Source organism: Athene cunicularia (genome assembly GCF_003259725.1).
Source record: "Athene cunicularia isolate RWA chromosome 4 unlocalized genomic scaffold, athCun1 chr4_part1, whole genome shotgun sequence".
Lineage (NCBI taxonomy): Eukaryota > Metazoa > Chordata > Aves > Strigiformes > Strigidae > Athene > Athene cunicularia.
In genome coordinates this window covers 12,947,643-12,964,914 of record NW_020799098.1, presented here as the reverse complement: position 1 = coordinate 12,964,914, position 17,272 = coordinate 12,947,643, and the positions used below count along the sequence as shown (strand labels likewise).

The 17,272-nt window shown below is 41.1% G+C and overlaps 1 protein-coding gene across 1 annotated transcript in view; it reads right to left on the bottom strand.

The window, feature by feature from the left end:
• Positions 1 to 17,272, bottom strand: part of CRMP1 (collapsin response mediator protein 1) — a gene marked incomplete at its 5' end in the record, with an annotated part of 37,801 nt that overhangs the window by 18,190 nt on the left and 2,339 nt on the right. The window contains 5 exons of the mRNA XM_026846732.1: positions 1,946 to 2,026; positions 3,663 to 3,724; positions 8,636 to 8,800; positions 10,356 to 10,540; positions 15,774 to 15,862. Of these exons, the coding sequence (XP_026702533.1) occupies positions 1,946 to 2,026; positions 3,663 to 3,724; positions 8,636 to 8,800; positions 10,356 to 10,540; positions 15,774 to 15,862 (582 nt within the window). The remainder of the gene's footprint in view (positions 1 to 1,945; positions 2,027 to 3,662; positions 3,725 to 8,635; positions 8,801 to 10,355; positions 10,541 to 15,773; positions 15,863 to 17,272) is intronic.

Genomic DNA, 17,272 nt, shown 5'->3' with positions numbered 1-17,272 from the left:
GAGAGATTTTCATTGTAAAGGAAGTCATAAAATCAGATCATATAATAAAATTACCCCCTGTAAAAGGATTTGATAGTGCTAACAAGCCAGAATATTTGTTTGATAAGATCAATTTTTTATTTTCACACAGAATAGTCCTGAAAAACCTCCCTGCAGGCAGCTTTCTTTTCACTATCCAAATAAACCTTCTAAATAAAAGCATCAGAAAAGACTGATGAGACATGGCAATGGTGACTATGTTGATGTATAACATACTTCACATTTCTTTATTATTTCCTCTTTTCCTAATAATTTTTCTGTCCTGTATGTTCATATTCCATGGCTGTATATTAAAGCTGATCAAAGAAAAATGTAACTGAAACAGATTTCTATCAGAAATGCAATTCCATGAGTGTGCCTTGATTTTAATGGGGAATGTATCAAAACATCACAGGCACCATTTGATTTGTTTCATTTTGCCATTTCTACAGTAATATTGACTTACTAAGTTTCTTATTATTCATCTTCATTCTACTGGATATTTTATGTTGTATTAAAAATATACATTATATAATTTGGTAGTTTTAAATCATGCTAAACTTCATAGGAAATGAGTGGTTTTTTCCCTCCTGAATCCAAATGAGGGTTTTCACCAGGTTTCAGTGGGGGAAGGACACAACTACACTGTCTGTGCCTGTTGACACCTCACTAGTAACTTTTGATCCCAGTGGTTATTTCAGCCAAACCTGAAGGGAAAAGGAAGGCAGGCTCTCAAAGGGAGTAAATTCTTACCAGGCAGATAAAGGACGGAATCCTATAGTGGAAAATACAACAAAATAAACCCTTACACAGAGCCCAACCACTCAAATGTTCACCTGAGGTTCTCCCTGAACGATCAGACAAGGTGGCTCCCCTTGTCCAGATCTCGAAGACAACTCGTTTTTATCTATTGCAATTGCCCTGTCAGCTCTGCAGCCTAGTCCTTAGTGGATAAGACAGCAGATGAAGAGCTCAGCATATAAATCAGTTGGCTCACTCAGAGCCTCACAGACCTCAGAAGGGTTCTATGTACATACAAGGGATCAGAGCAAGGAGACATCTCTGCAACATCCTGAAGATTCATCTTCCACAGATGTACAGTCATAATAACACTCACCCAAACCCTGCTATTCAGTTTTACAGGGGTATCCTGGCCTCTGAAAGACCAGCGGGAGGTTTACAATTGACTGCTGTGCTTGGGATACCTCTTTCAGTGTGCTGTGGCACAGATCAGAGCTACAGCACACTCCAGTGTGAGGACAGTACCTACAGGGGGAACCAGACCTGCAAAGACTGCACTGGGAAGCCGGGACATTTCAATGGAACATACTGGATTTGAGCCCAGTTTCCTGGTTCTGAAAGGCATCTTCAGAGAGCATGACTTACACTTTAACACACATTTTTGAAATGTTTAGAAGATCATGGTGGTTTCTTATTCCCAAACTTCAGAGATTTATAAGAATATTCTCAAAAATAAATAGGACTGAGAGCTTTACCACCCACTCCAAACTCACCATGCTGCTTAAGCTGATAGCTGCAGCAAGAGACATTAACATAAAGGTTCCCAGCTCCACTTTTTGACCCCAAAATCTCTGAGCAAGGCTTCACATTGTTCTGCTTTGCTTGTCTCTGCCAGATTCAGAAGAGATCTTCTTGCTTCTTTCTGTCCCCCTCATCCAGTCCTTATCTGCTGCCAAGGCAAGGAGCTGTCTGGACCACTGTTCCATCTCACGCTCTGCCAAAGCATGCAAAAGGGCCTCCATCCTCTCATCTCAGCCTTTATACCATCAGTGTGTAAGGCATCAGGCTCAGTTAAGGCATGTACCAGGTAGTTCCTTTCTTCCTACCCATACTCTAACTGGAGGGTTTTACTTCTCTCTTGTGTCTGTCTTCTCACAAAGTGAAGCAAAAATGACAGTTCACTCACCTGAGCTATCAAGTCTCCATTTTCAGCATGGACCAGGATAACAGCCCCAAGACTTTTTAGAAAGGTAAAGGCTTCATAAAGCTGCAGGTAGTACAAAGAAGGAAACACTGCTGAATAAGGAAAACATATTACTTAACACTCAGATCTCTCTGTTCACCTTAGTTTTGCACCTTCTATGCTGGTAATTATGTAGGTGAATAGCAAATTATCTCCCTTTTCCACTCCCCACTTTCTAGACAGAGCCTGGGCTTTACTGCTTGGTGTTGACTTACCCACCCCCTTACACACCAGCCTGCCCCAGGATAAGCTTCTGCCCTTCTGCACCAACATAGGGTCAAAAGTTCTGAGCAGGGTTTCATCTCCCTTGGACATAATGCCTCTCCCAGCACCTTGTACTGCAGGGCTACCCCTCCACACCCTTCCACACAGGCCTAAGTTTAGTGAGTAGTCTCTTTTCCGTAGTTTTAGCAAATGTAAAATGAAATTATTCCCATGGACTACAGACACTCTTAGTACAACTAGAACACCTCTTTTTTAAAGTGCAAGCATTTTGCACCATCTTCTCAGAGCAGATAGTGTCAAGCTCTCACCGACATCTTTAATTCTGCAATTAAAAGTAGTAAAGTTTTCTCTACAGCATCCTTTTTTTTTTTAAAATTGCCTTCTAAGATTCAAAACCCATTCATACAGAAGGGAAATCGTTGATCCTATTGCTTTTACTGAGAATTTCTGAGCACAGATCTACTGAAATTCAGTTCCCTTTCCAAAAGGTATTCAGCTAATGTGTTCGCTGTTTAAACCAGACCAGTAATGTGGGAGCCCAGTTTTCAAACACAGATCAAATACTGAAGACATGGTTTCTTCAGTGTCCACTTTCACACTAGGGTACTTCAGCTAGCACTGAATGGGTCAGAATACACAGGTCCCAACATGTGCATTTAAATAAGGTAACAGGCATTAGTCTAACCACACATTAAACATTTTGATATATTTCTCTTGGCAATTCCAACAGGCAGTTGAGTTTAACAGGCGCTGCCTCCCAGAGAATATTTTATATTATTATGTCTAAAATTCCAATTAAAACCACATGTATCGGAGGTGTAACAACAGTTATTTAAGAGATCAAGAGCTATAGCTCTGGGAATAAGGAAGAAAGAAACATTTTCTCAACTGAATAAGCAAACATTATTATTGCTAACAGACGCCATTGTCCATTTACAATGACCTGATACTTATGAATGGGAAAGCTGAAGAGTCTGGAATCTGTAATGAGCTCTGGACAAACAAGCTCATTGTTATCTCCAGCCCTAATGAGAAAGACCACCTCCCCCCAAAGAGCAGTTTCACTTAGCTGTTCACAGCAACTGAGAAACTCTTGAAACCTCAAAACTGCCACTGCCTTGAGTGCTTCATCTTTTCTTCCCTCTCTGACCTAGAGCTCTTGAAAGGTAACAGCCAAATAAAGTGAGGGCAAGATCCCGAGCAGTTGGTTGCAGTGTTGGGAGACACCAGGAAATCTTTTTGATAGTGAATGTCATACACTTGAAGGAACACATGAAGATGTCCAACACTGCTCGGCACTGACCCTCCAGAGAGAACTCCCCCACTGCACATTTCCCCTGGTGCCACTCAGGCCAGTGGGAACGTTTGTGTGGGATTCAACCTTAGCAGAAGAGAGGAGACACATCACAGCAATGTAAAGCACTCAGAGCAATACCTGGCTGTCGGACATTTGGTAGAGATCTTTGTAGGCCATGTAGACTTGAAAAGAGTTCACACCTGTTCCAAGACAAAATTCAAAAGCGTTGCCAATGTAAGTGGATTCTTAAATTGAACAAAAACTTCAGGATAAATAAGTCATAGACATGTCTGGACTGGGCTTCTCAACAGTGATTGCCAGAAATAAAGCATGGCTCCACAGCTGTATTACAGCTGCTAGGACTAGAAGCCTGAATCCCCTCTTCTCTGGGGGAATTTGCTGGACTCTGTGGATTGCCTGTGCTCAGCCACCACCGCAACTAGCCACCACCACAAATAAGATCAAATCATCAAATCACAGACAAGCGATGGTGGCTAAAGAAAGCATGTAAAGTTTGAAAGCAAGCATGTAAAGTTTGTGTTTAAAAAAACTTGTTTAAGGTTCTGTGAATCACTGGTTGTCTTTCTAGATCTCCTTCATTTCAGCTTGACCTGAACCTATGCTTTGTAACTGATAAACTTCTAGTTAGGTTTCCCCAAAGTGCTGATAAGCTGTAGGAGCTGTGTATCTGAATTTGCATACAGACTTGCTTTTTCTTTACCCTTCTCCCCGAAACACCCAGCTTAGCTGATGGCAGACACTGGGAAGGAGTGGAAGCAAAGCCTGAAACCAGCTACAAGGGCAGCTCACCATACCTCTCCTTCCCCTTCCAAAGATGGAAGGATTTATGTTGGCAGTCACACAAAACCATGAAAAATGACAGCTCCAGATTTTAGAAATCAGTAAGAAATGCTAGTGTTGAGTGTCAGTTGCCAAGAACCAACTGTATTCAAACCCCTACAAGTTTCGCTATTTATTTCAAAGATTCAATTATTTACATAGCTTCATATTCTAACAGAATGGGAATTCCAAACATCTTCTGTTCATATTTTCTGTACATATGAATTCGTATTAGTTTATAAATTCGCCTCACTCTTTAGTCTACTGACAACATCCCCAGTTTGGTACAGGGATTGATCTCAGTTTTCTAGGTTAAAAGAAAAGTAAATTTTAAGCTAAGCCGTGTATGCTCCATTTCAAAATAGCTGTCATGAAAACTGTGCTTCCTGGGGCAAGAGAAAAAAGAAAGAGATCTGTTCATATTATTCATGTTGGCTACACCGAATGAATAAGGCTCTCTGATGAAGATGTAACTCCTTCATGAGACTAGCAGGCACAGATATCTCCTCAGGCAGAGGGTATGGCTGTTCACACTTACACAGAGAACTATTTTATTCAGAATTACAAGACTAAAATACCCCAGGATACAGGCAGGATAAAACCCTGAAACTCTGGTATTACATCTTCCTGCTAAGTCCAGGAAGCTCAAGGAGAAATATGAAGTGGGAGCTGTCCCCTCCTTGCTGACTTCCATGATGCGCAAATCCAGCCTGTACTGTGGAGCCCAGTCAGCCTGCAAGCCCATCCTTTCTTCCTGTTTTCCTGTTCCTGAAGTTCCCAGAAAACACACATGGGCTTTACTAGCTGTAATCCTTCAGCCTATTCCTCATTACACAGTTTCAATGTACTTAGTATGTCCCTGCTTTAAAATGTTAAGCTTGACTACACCTTCCCTGGGGCCAAAGCTCAGTGTCTCATGCCTGCAGCACCATCTCCTCCCCTCTGACTGATCACATCTGCCCAACATCCCTTGGTGGAAAGCTCTGTTTCTCTTCACAAACCTACATGGTATCTCAGATGTGAGCTGCAGTTGGGAGCCACTCCTCTGCATGGGTGACCACACACACGTGAAGCAATGAGAGACGTGTCAAGGCTGGTCCAAGCCATGCCAACTAGCCTCAGTGACAGCACATGACTGAATCATCTTGTACACATTTCTCTGTAATCAAAGCGCTGGCTTACCAATTGCTCTCCCTTATCCACTGGGATCTAGCCAAAGGTAATTCATTTAATCACAGACCTGCAGGAGATAAGGCAGCTTTCTCTGGGTACTGTGGTTGGAAGATATACATTGACCCAAGTAATATAAATTCTCTTCCTTTTACTTTCACTGCTTTTGTATCTTCTTAGGCCCTTTTTGGACCTTAGTAAAATGAGTTTTGCTTCCACTCAGGTTAATGTTCTCCCTGAAGTCAATCAGAATAGAAGGGATCCCAGAAGGGATTCCGCCATGAGATCCTGAGCCTGTCTCTTACATACAGCTCCCACAGCACAGAAGTAGATTCGCCCATCTAATTGCACATCTGTGCCCTTGGGTACCACATCAGATACACAGGCAGTGGAAGGGCATCTCACAGGCTGCCTTTACACCTAACAGGAGAGATGGTTTGAACCATCCTGCCTTGCAAAGAGAGTACCTTTACAAGATACCAAGATAAAATAACACCAATTTACATATACAGACATCCAAGTATAGACACTTTACCTAATATCTTTACTCATTGGAAATATGTGGCTTTTCAAAAGACCTGGTCCACAGCCTATTGACCTTGATGCTTAACATTTGTTACATCGTACATTCTTCTTGATGTCCTGCTTGCTCTTGCACCAGGACTACTCAGCAGCATCCTCCAAATTTCAGACAGTGCTACAGGTTTTCTTGAACAGTAACAAAGTGCAGTAGTTAAAGGAGCAAGTGAGGCATCTGTCAACGCATTTCAGGCTGCTATTCCTTTGCATATACTGGAGAAGCTCAGTCCCAAATTAGCTGCCAAAATGCTACAAAACTGAGTCTTTATAATCAACATTTGGTTCTACAAAATTTTCAGGCCCTTCCATAGCCTGTGTCTCCTTAAATTAGCTTGTACTGATTTAAAACTGGTTAATTATTCAATTATAGCTTATGACAAAGCACCTCAACAGTAGCTCTGTGAGCTCCCCTGTTATTCACGCTGAGATTGTATTAGGCACACACAGCACTGAAACATGACTAGCTGAGTCCTGTTACTCTGCTAACTCACTCACCAGACAATCACCCGAGAACAAATTCAATCCAGATTCCCAGCTGATGAAAACCAGTGTCACTGCACTGACATCAAGTCTATTTGCACCAGCAGCCTCAAATGTTTCAAATTATCAGCAGATATTACCCATTAATTTGAAAGCCCTTGCCATGCTGAACTATTTCCCATTGTGCTTGTGCTTTCAAACTCGCCCTTACTTTGTGTCTCCTAACACATGAGAGTAATTCACATTGACTGCCTGAGACATACTGCAGCATCTGTGAGAACAAAGGTGACCTCCTAATGCTACTGCCACCAAACAGGCCACCAAGGGCCCCATCACACATCCCAGTTCAGAAACCAATGAACAGATTTTTGCTTCCCCTGAAGACTAACAGGCGGGTCAGATTTATATTGAAAATCACATTTCAATAGTTTGAGAAAACTATTAACCTAACTGTCTGCACCAGGCTTTTAAAGTAAGCCCTCAGGCAAATTTGGGAGTGCTGAGCCATCTGTGATCCAGGAACTCTGGAAATAGTATCTAACCTTTGAAACAAGGCACAGTATACTTGTCTGAGAGTACAGTCAGCTACTGCACAGCAGCATATCAATGTTAACACTGATAGCAGGGAAACAGCACAGATTTGGCACTGTCAGTGTTGACAGATGTCATCACCTTGTAAAAATCGCCTATATTATAAAGACCTGTGTAAGACCAGCTTCAGTTTCTCTAAATTACATGTAATCTTGCTGATTGAAGGGGTTTGTTGCCTAAAATCTGGTTGTACAGCACATGTAGTGCAAGCATCCTGCAATACAGGATAAATTCCCCTACGTGACTGCACCTCTATAGTATCTCAGTGAACAACTGCTCACTCAAAAATGGGATTTTGCTTTGGTTTTCTACAGTGATAGTGCATTTCTATATAAAGATAATTTTTCAAATCTAAGTCATCACTAGCACTGCACCTTACAAAGGATGCTGCGTACACATATTACTTAGACTTCCCAACACACAGGTCATTCTGTTACCCACGGTAACTAGATACCGTTTCAGAAAACATTCCCTAACTAATATCCATGCATTTTTCAAGGAAAGTATCAAGTGAATAATATATGAAAAAAATGTTTCTGTACAAAAAAAATCCATGCTGTTAGGCAGAATTTTAAGGGACTATCAAAATTACTATTTTCTGAAGACTAGATTCAATTGCCCACACATACATATCTGGTGTCACCAAGACACCCTCCATATATGAAACTGCCACACTGAGCTGCCATGTATGGAAAAGGATTTACGAGAGCTTTTATCCGTGCTATTCTGGAGTGGTAGCTGGAGTCCAGATACGGTAACCTACAGCATCTCACATGATAGTAGACCCATTAATTGAACTGAATCAAGCCCATACATATCTTAAATAGATTCCTAAATAAGTGACCTCGTTTTTGTACGTCCTGAAAAAAAGCATCTTTTAGTAACTTCAGGGAAAGCCACTGGAGAACAAGCACTTGAGAAAATAGGGACATTTTTTCAATATCAGGTATCTAAGTTTAGCACCACTTTTTTCTAATAACATGAACCTTTTTTAAAAAATATAGGCATGTTTTATAAAAAATCTAGTCTCACAGGTAAATTGTCCTAAGCCACTGCTGAGAAATAAGCAATAGCCTGTGATGACCATTTCGTGGATATATGTACCCTTCCTACTTGGACTTAATTTGAGGCAGCTAAATGGGCAGATTCCAGTCTAGTTAAAATCTGAACCACTACCTTTAAAGTCTCATTCTCTCCATTCATGAAATAGAGGATCTAAGGTGACTGTGCGGATTACCCTAAATGCTGATCTCTGAGTTTTAGCTTAAAAGGTCCATTTTATACTGCAAGTGAACACAAAAGTTCAAGGTAGTGCAAAACCTTGGGCAGCATAACCAGTGTCTGTGCATTTTTGTTCTGGATGATGCATTCATTAAAATACTTCAAAATTTCACCTCCATATGATACTTCAATAAAACAAAAAAAAATACTATTAATTTTCACTCACTTACCTTTGTCTTGCACCAGTATTTCCAGCTCTTCTCGAATCCCATCATACCAGCTGGTAATGTCCACATGGAGAGAGTAATCACAACAGGATTTGGTGTCAGCTGCCTCATGCCACTTCTCAAAGGAGGTCAGTAAACTCGATCCAGGTTCTGGAAACACGTGGTCGACTGAAAAAGAGATTTAGTGTCTGTTACCCAGACAGCACACTGTTCAGATTTCCTCAGCACCTGTGAGTAAGTAGCCTTCCAGCATCTCACCCAAAACAGCAGCCTTGGAGGCAGTTTGTGTGCAGACCATAACTGTGAGATGTTAGCCAGATCCTGCTGTCTCAGGTATAGCGGACTGTGGATGGTCTATAGTAAGCTAAGTCTGGCAGCATGCTTGGTGCAGCATCAATAGACACACAGTACGAGATCCAAACATCTCACGTTTAGATAACATTTGTTTTCCTCTTTACTGTTTTGTAAGAGACCACAAGTTCTGGACTTACCTGCATTTATTGCCTGATGAATCTGTTTCTATGTATTTCATAGTAAGCATTATTATTAACCAGTGCCTCATGGTCACCGAATTGGCCCACTCTGCCTTACCAATATATCAATGGAGATGCTAAATGTTTTCTCAGCAGGCAGAATTGGGAATACAGCCAAAGGTCTGAACAGAGATGATGTAGAGCACAAACACTCAGCCACACTATATGGCAGATTGAGTGTGCTGCAACTATGTATGATCACAGTCTCAAGGCTCTCTGCATCTGATGATGCCACAATGTTTCCTGACATAAAGACATGACTACTTACACACACGTATACTTACATTTGCTGGGCTAGGACAAAATTAAGTATGGAAACAAAGCCAGATGGCCTTACCAGTGACATCTGCAAACCTAATGCTGCACAAGAAACCTCAACTGAAGAACATACACTGAAAAAAATTATTACCAAGAGTAATGAATAGTAGTGCATTTTGTATTTAATGCCAAAGATCTTTTCAGCTGATACTCATTGCTGAACATAGGTAATAGATTACACCATTCAGCTAAAAAAGCCACATTCCAATTCACCGGGAGTAAAACTCCACTGGGCAGCTGCTCTGCACAAGGAAGCTAAGACAAGTTATGTCACCTGAACAACTGCCTCACAAAGTCTAACCAAGGACAAAGCCACTGCTAGTAGGAAAGAGCTAAATCTTGTCCTGCCATCTGGTAGACAGAAGAAGGGCCTTTAACAACTAGAAACACTTCTTCCTTCCACCAAGAAAGATGTTCCTCACGGGCATCTCTGATAAGGACTTCCTCAATTCCTGGTGCCAAACCCAAGTTCATAAATAAGCATCTTGTTATTTCCAAAGACCCTGAAATGTCACTAGGTGGGAACAACAGATCTTTGGCTGATTTTCTGTGCCATATATTTACAGCACTAACTACACTGTTTTCCAAAAATTCCAAGAGTGGGTCTATTATACCCCAGTGCTTGTTCCTTATTTCAGAGGGAAATCCAGGAGACAATTCCCCATGCCACAGTTTCTCTCTGAGGGTAGGTTCATTTTCAGGCCAGCCCTGGGTGACAGTGATGAATGGATCTCCAACATAGTGCCCCCAAATTTGAAGATTCATTGCAGAAGATCTTGGAAAGTTGGTATGGAGCCTCCTGTAGCTATCCCCCACATGTGCTACACGAGCTTCAGCCTGGACTGGGAAGAGTTAGTACTGCTAATACTCACTGATCATGGTGGTGCCCCCTGCTAGTGCTGCTTTTGTGCCTTGATAGAAGTCATCGACAGCAGTCATTCCTTGGTAGGGCTTCTGTAGGTAAGTGTTGACATCTATTCCCCCAGGAATAACCATGCGTCCGTTAGCCTCTATGGTCTTGACTCCTCCAGGAACAATCAGATTCTCTCCTATTTGCCTAGGCAGCAAGGAAAGCCAATATTATTTCACTTAAACAAAGACGCACAGGGGACAGAAGGTACATAGGGGTGAGGAACCTAAGGGCCATACAGAAGGCACTGGGACCCAAAGGGAAGGTGAAGGTCAGGCACCCACTCTGGACACTCTGCACAGCACTGGTGAAACAAAGCATCTGTGAGCCTGCCTGGCTGGGCCATGTGCTCAGGTTGCTTTGCGTTGCTCTAGTAGCTAATAAAGAAGTTGTAATGCGCCAGCATTAAAAACTGATTATTTTTTAAATTCGATTCCTATCTTTAAACAATTACAAATGTGTACAGTTAATGCTCTCTTGGGGGCTCCAGTTTTGTATATTAAGTTTTTAAATGAAAACAGAAAACCATAGATCAAATATGACAGCAAGCTGGAATTGTAAATATATGGCAGAAGCACAAGGCACATCAAAAAGAAATTATAATTACTCTGTAACCGAGCAATGTAAATTTATCCTTGAAAAGAAATCTAAATAACTTAAGATACAGAAATACATATTTAAGAGACCCAACACCTCTAATCTAACATGTCACACATTCTTCATCCTCCTCTTACAGTTAAAACTTAGTGAAACATTCTGCATAACTGTCTATAAAAAATGTTAATTGACTCTTGTCATCTTTTCCCCTTCAGTTCTTCAACACAAGATTTTTTTTTTCTTCACTATTAAAAACATTAAGCCGTCCCCCATGCTGATATCAAGCGAACTCCAGATACTTAAAATCAAAATACTTCTAGTGTTCATGGACACAACTATGAGTAAATTAAGCTTTAACTTCTGAAGCCACATTACATTTTTATTACCTACTTCACATGGTGCCAAACAGGAAAAAGTATGGGTCTGTGTGGAAGCCATGTCTCTGCACTGTTACACCGTAATATATTTGGGCTTAGAGATAACGATAAGGTAGTTTAAGTTTACTTAGTTTATCTTGTATTACAGACACATAGTCCTCATCTTAATTTCCTTTTGTCTGGGATAAAATAACATTTATCCACAGCTAAACAAATACCCCAGACATCTGAGCTGCTGAATCTGTTTCTCCCATATTAAAATGCAGCTACCACCTACAGAGCAAAAGACAGCAACTGATTAACAGCCAATCGCAACAAGCTAGAACCAAAAATGAATATAACTGTTAATTAAAACCACTAAAAAAAACAGGGATAATTATTCACATTGGAATTTGGCCAAACTGCCAGAGTTAATAAATAGCCCCAAGAGGACAAGAATTTGTTTCATATGCTATGCAAAAATGTCACCTCCAGCAGCTTGGCTTCCCCAGTGCTCCAGGTTTTGGCTGGAGGGAAGCAGAGCCATTCGGTTAGCAAACTCTCCGCCAGCATCCCAAGCTGGGGTCTCATCCACTCAGCGCTGAACACATCCAAAAGGGTGTACTCGTGAGAGCTGTAATATCACGGCTTGAAGCCGTACAACTCCATGTCTGGCATCTAATATTCATCAACACATATAGCACGGGAGCATGTCATAACCTGTTTACAGTTGTGAGGAGCGCTAATGATACCATGGCAAACAAGGGGAAAAAAAAGCATATCAAATTGTGACAATGAGTTGCAAGAAGCTCCTCTGCTGTTAAAATCTGACTTGTGAAGGCATAACATAAGGCACTCCAACTCATGAGCAGATTGAACGCTTGTATAAAGTTAGGTAGCTCCACACATAATAATGGTGTTGCACGAATTTTCATTAGTTGAATCCACTTCCAAGATTTTAATCAGGACAATCTTCAACCTTTGTACAGTGTTTGTGTAGATACAAAACTGAATTGGAAAAAAAAAATACTATGACCAATCTCCTTTAAATATGTCTAAGGTGGAATTTCACTCCAAGGACTAACACACCTTCTGAAAATAATACTAACGAAAACCTACACAAAAATATAAAAGCAATTATTTTTTATTTTCTTCCACAATCAGTGTCTACCAGTTTCCTATTCAAGAAGACATAAAACTTAACCAAGTGAAAGAGAGCTAAGTATGTTCTGAAGTTTTTTGATACTCACTGCTCATTATTTTCAGTACAGCTGAGTAAGTGCTTATCTGGCAATGGGTGAAGTCATCCACGCTGAAGTGACATGGAACCAAATGGCCTTTGTGGACGATGCTGCGCTATTACCTGTCAGGAGCCTGTCTCATCTCTTGCCCTGGAATCAAGATTAGGGCTGGGAGAAGGCTGATCTTCACTGGCATTCAAGGTTATTTTTATTCTGACTGACTAGAACGCAGAGTAAGAGATAATGTGACAGGATTCCTCAATTGTTCACTCGTTAATGCAAAGTGTATGCTAATAACAATGGGGTTTGGTTACTTGTGGGTGAAAAAATACAATAGCATAGATAACTGTATTCTACACACTGTACAAATGATTGAGTTGGTTTTCTGATGCACCAACAACTAGAAAACTCAGACTGACAGGCAGTTGATGCTGTCTACCGTTTTCAGTTGAATGAGCTGGTAAATTCTGTCATACATGAGCTGATTAAAGCACAATGGAAACAGCAGGCTTCAACTCATCATAAGTTTAACCTGAGAAAGCTGAAAACCTTCCCCAGAACTTCGTGGAGTTATTTCTGTTATTATCAAGGCCAGATCTCTTTTAGGCATCTGAGGCTCCCTCTAACTTGGCTCACTGCCTGCCCAGCTCTGGAGACCCCATGCCCAGTCACCCATCCTGCACACCTGTTAGTCCCCTGCAGCCTGGAGGGACCCAAGGGAGGGAATAGAAAACAGCAAGCATCAGACCCTGACCTGCCTCTTGGCACACAGACTGGGGCTCATTTCCTCATGTGGATAACAGAGACGGGATAGATGTAGGAAAAATATATTATTTACATGCCAATGGCAATTTAAATTACTAAATATCTAAATTACTATTTAGATACCAGAGAAGTGCCTCTCGGCTGCCACGTAAGTGTGCAGGGTTTAAGTTTCAGATAGGAAAAATCCACATGCACCACTGCTCCCTTGTACCTAGGGAGCTGGTTTGAGCATTGTTAGGTAGGGAAAAGCATCTACCATCCTCCAAACTATAGTTAATCTTCAAACATTTTCAAGGTTATATCTACATTCCTCTCTGCAGGACAATCTGCAGGGACAAAAGCGTTAAAAGATCCTATTTATTTCATTAGTCTGCAAGAGAAACCCAATCCTCTATTTTCCAATCATTTCCTACTGCAGAATTAACCCAGATCTTTTATATCATAGCAAAACCAGGACACTATTCCCTATTCTGGGCTGAGTGGTTTGGTGTCTGCTCCATTCTGTGGAAAGAATTCTGCATTATCAGCAGGATCTGCAGCTGAAGAGTTAGGGCATCAACTGAAACATGGATGCCTGAGGTTCAAGGTCCTGCTCCAAAGGATCTTGAGCAACATTTAACAACAATGTCAAGTATTCAGACACAATAGGTAGTTCCAGCTGGAGAAACTAAGAGACCAATCCCAGAAAATACAGTGCCTTCCTAGACAGCAGAATTTATCATTTGAACACTGTTAGGACCAAGCCCATCTCACACTAACCTGCCCTCACAAATTAGCTGCATTTTCAGAGCAAGACTTCTTGCACAGTTTACATAGAAAAATCTCAGGTCATCTAAATCCAGGAAACCAGGCATAACTCAGGGTGATGAATGGTAAATTTGCCCCCTTGGGCAAAGATAAAGCCATTTTAAAAAACAAGATCTTGCCTGTCTATTCATTATTAATCCTAGCTATCTTGGGCAGCTGAGATACCTTCTGGAGGTATGGATCCATGCATAGATTTCACAGGGAGTCTATCCAGTTAACAAGGGCAGCTGAAAACTTGGTACTGCTAACCTGCCTACCAAGTACCATTGCATTTCTGGAATCAAGCCCAAAAATTCACAGCAGTTTCAGACTCTCAGTATCTCATGCACTTGTTAAATAGTTCTGATGCTTATTAGTGTTACTAGGAAATTTGCATCTGAACAAACAAAAGCACAGAAAAACTCAACTAGAATAACTATCAGAGAGAGCACAACTTGGTTGATTGTTGCTACTGAAAAAAAAAGATACACATTCAAAATTTTGTGCCTTCTCCACTTAAAACAATATGCTCCTTTTGCCACTTCTGCAATGCACGTAACGCTACAACTGGAAAGGCAGAGTGAAGTATTAAAAAGAAAACCACACAGTCCATAGATAAAAGTATTTGGAATTTTTTGTTATAATAACCTGAATCATGAATAATGTAAGTAGCCACAGATATATGAAGAAACAAACTTTTAAAGCAATGATAGCTTCTCATGAAAATGAGCTCTGAAAACAAGTAAGGAATGAATTATTTACCAGATAATGATAATTATGTTTCTAAGCATTAAATTGTAGCCTCTGGAGACCAAACTTGTTAGGTCACTAGTGAAAAGGTTTACCAGTCCAGAAAAAGGCTGTGATCCTTGTGTACATCAGAGTGCTTGTACACACTATATAACTTTGCAAAACTAGAGACCCCCATCTCCACTAAGTCAAGGTAGGAGCTACATAGACATCTCTATTACTGTTTCCCAGGCTATCAGTAACATATATTTCATGGATTTCACCTAAGGAATACTTTGCCAGTTCCTGTATTTTATATTCAGATAAATCATTAGGATTTTCTTTCTAGCTGTGTGAAGATTTAAGTTCATATTCCCTTTCTAAGCAAGAAAAGGGACACATGAGCAACGCGTAACAGTGTTGGCCAACAGAACACGCTATGTTTCAGCATGAACAACAGGGCAATTGAGAAGGAGTAGATCACCATTAGCACTACGTAACATGTGGCATATTTCTGTGCCGTACAATCCTTTACAGCATAGCTGCATTCACTCTGATTAGACGTGGGGAATAAAGCTGTAATGAGCCTTCTGTCATACACGGACTCAAGAAATATCCATTCTCCTTACCATTACTTCTCATGTTAAGAAAGCCTACTTGCCTTGACCATTTTGGAAGAAACTAGGATTGAACTGTTGGAAAAGCAAATACCTTCAATTTACAGCAAAGAAATGTTTTACTTATCTAATCTTAGTAAAGATAAAATGGCAGAATTTCATAATTAAACACTCCTCTACTATGGCCCCACATCTAGAGGTAACCAAGATGCTGGCTGCAAGATTTCAGGTCAAAATCAGGTCTATACTAACAGGCATGCAAAAAAGTTCAGTATTTTTAAAAACCAACTTTATAAGTCCATCTTCAAGGTATATGTCTGCATAGAAGGAGTGGTCATCATTGATAATTCTTCCACCTTTAATGAGTAGTCGGTCACTCTGGGGGGGAAAAAAAAAGGAAGAAATGTGGGTTTACTGAAATAAATAAACACAGTAACATATTGATGATACCAAATAGGCTTACATTGTATAGAAAGCCATTATTATCAAAGCACTTACACTATATAAAAGTCTATGAAATATTTTCAGGTGGTACATAGACAGTGGAGAGGAAAACCATAGTTTCACTGAGTGTTTATTTCTGGCTTTTAGGGCATGAGGCCTCATGGCCATCACAGTCTTTCTTCCTCAAGGCAGAACTCATTGCACACTGAAACACTTGAAACCCTGTTACATCCCCTTTTAACCACCATTTTACTGTACAAAGGCCAAAAAGGGAAGAGAAGCCACCAGGAAAAACTTCACAACACTGAAATGGCCAAGCTGAGCTCACCTGGGACTCTCAGCACCCCTAGAAGAGTAATAGAGCTTGAAATGGGAAAGGCCAAGGTCAGGGGAGGCTGCTCAACTCTGTAATGCAGAAATTCCTGCCCAGGGAAGCTCTTTTAAGGAACATCAGGTCAGCAGGGTGAACTCCACCATTCCACCATGGCCAAGGGACATAGCCCACAGCTTGCACCTCCGGTACTGGGTCACAGACCAACAGCAGAAAATCTAGTTTCTAGTAGGCATGAAGAATATATTGTTGTCTAACTTGTTATTCCTGCAGGTCAAAGGTTGCTGATTAGTTGGGGGACTCTGTACCCAGAGGCTCCCCATGCCATATCTCACTCACTCCATGAATGAAGATGGGAGTGCAGCCTCCAAAGTTTGGTTTACCTGATATATCATACAAACTCCAGTGAGAGCTACTGCCTCCTGGTATTTTCGGAATGGCTAGAAAGCAAACATTTTTTACCACAAAGAACTGTTCAAATACCAAGTCTGCTGGGGCACTGTTCACAACAATCATCTGTTTCCATTTTTCTCTATTCAAATGGACACACTTTGTTCTCCAAAACTACATTTTACAGAAAGCAAAATTTACCACTGCATATTCCTGAGAACCAATATTTGAACTTCCTCACTGAAAAAGTCAGACTGGAAACACCTGCACCCTACCACCTACCCAGAGACAGGGAACATCTGTAACTCCAGTACTGCACAGGTTTTGGCTGGGACAGAGTTAATTTTCATCACAGTAGCTGGTATGGGGCTATGTTTTGGATTTGTGCTGGAAACAGTATTGATAACACAGGGATGTTTTTGTTATTGCTGAGCAGTGCTGACACAGTGTCAAGGCCTTTTCTGCTTCTCACACCTCCCCTCCATGGAGTAGGCTGGGGGTGTACAAGAAATTGGGAGGGGACACAGCTGGGACAGCTGACCCCAACTGACCAAGGGGATATTCCATACCATGTGATGTCATGCTCAGCATATAAACCAGGGGGGGGGCTGTCTCTTATACAC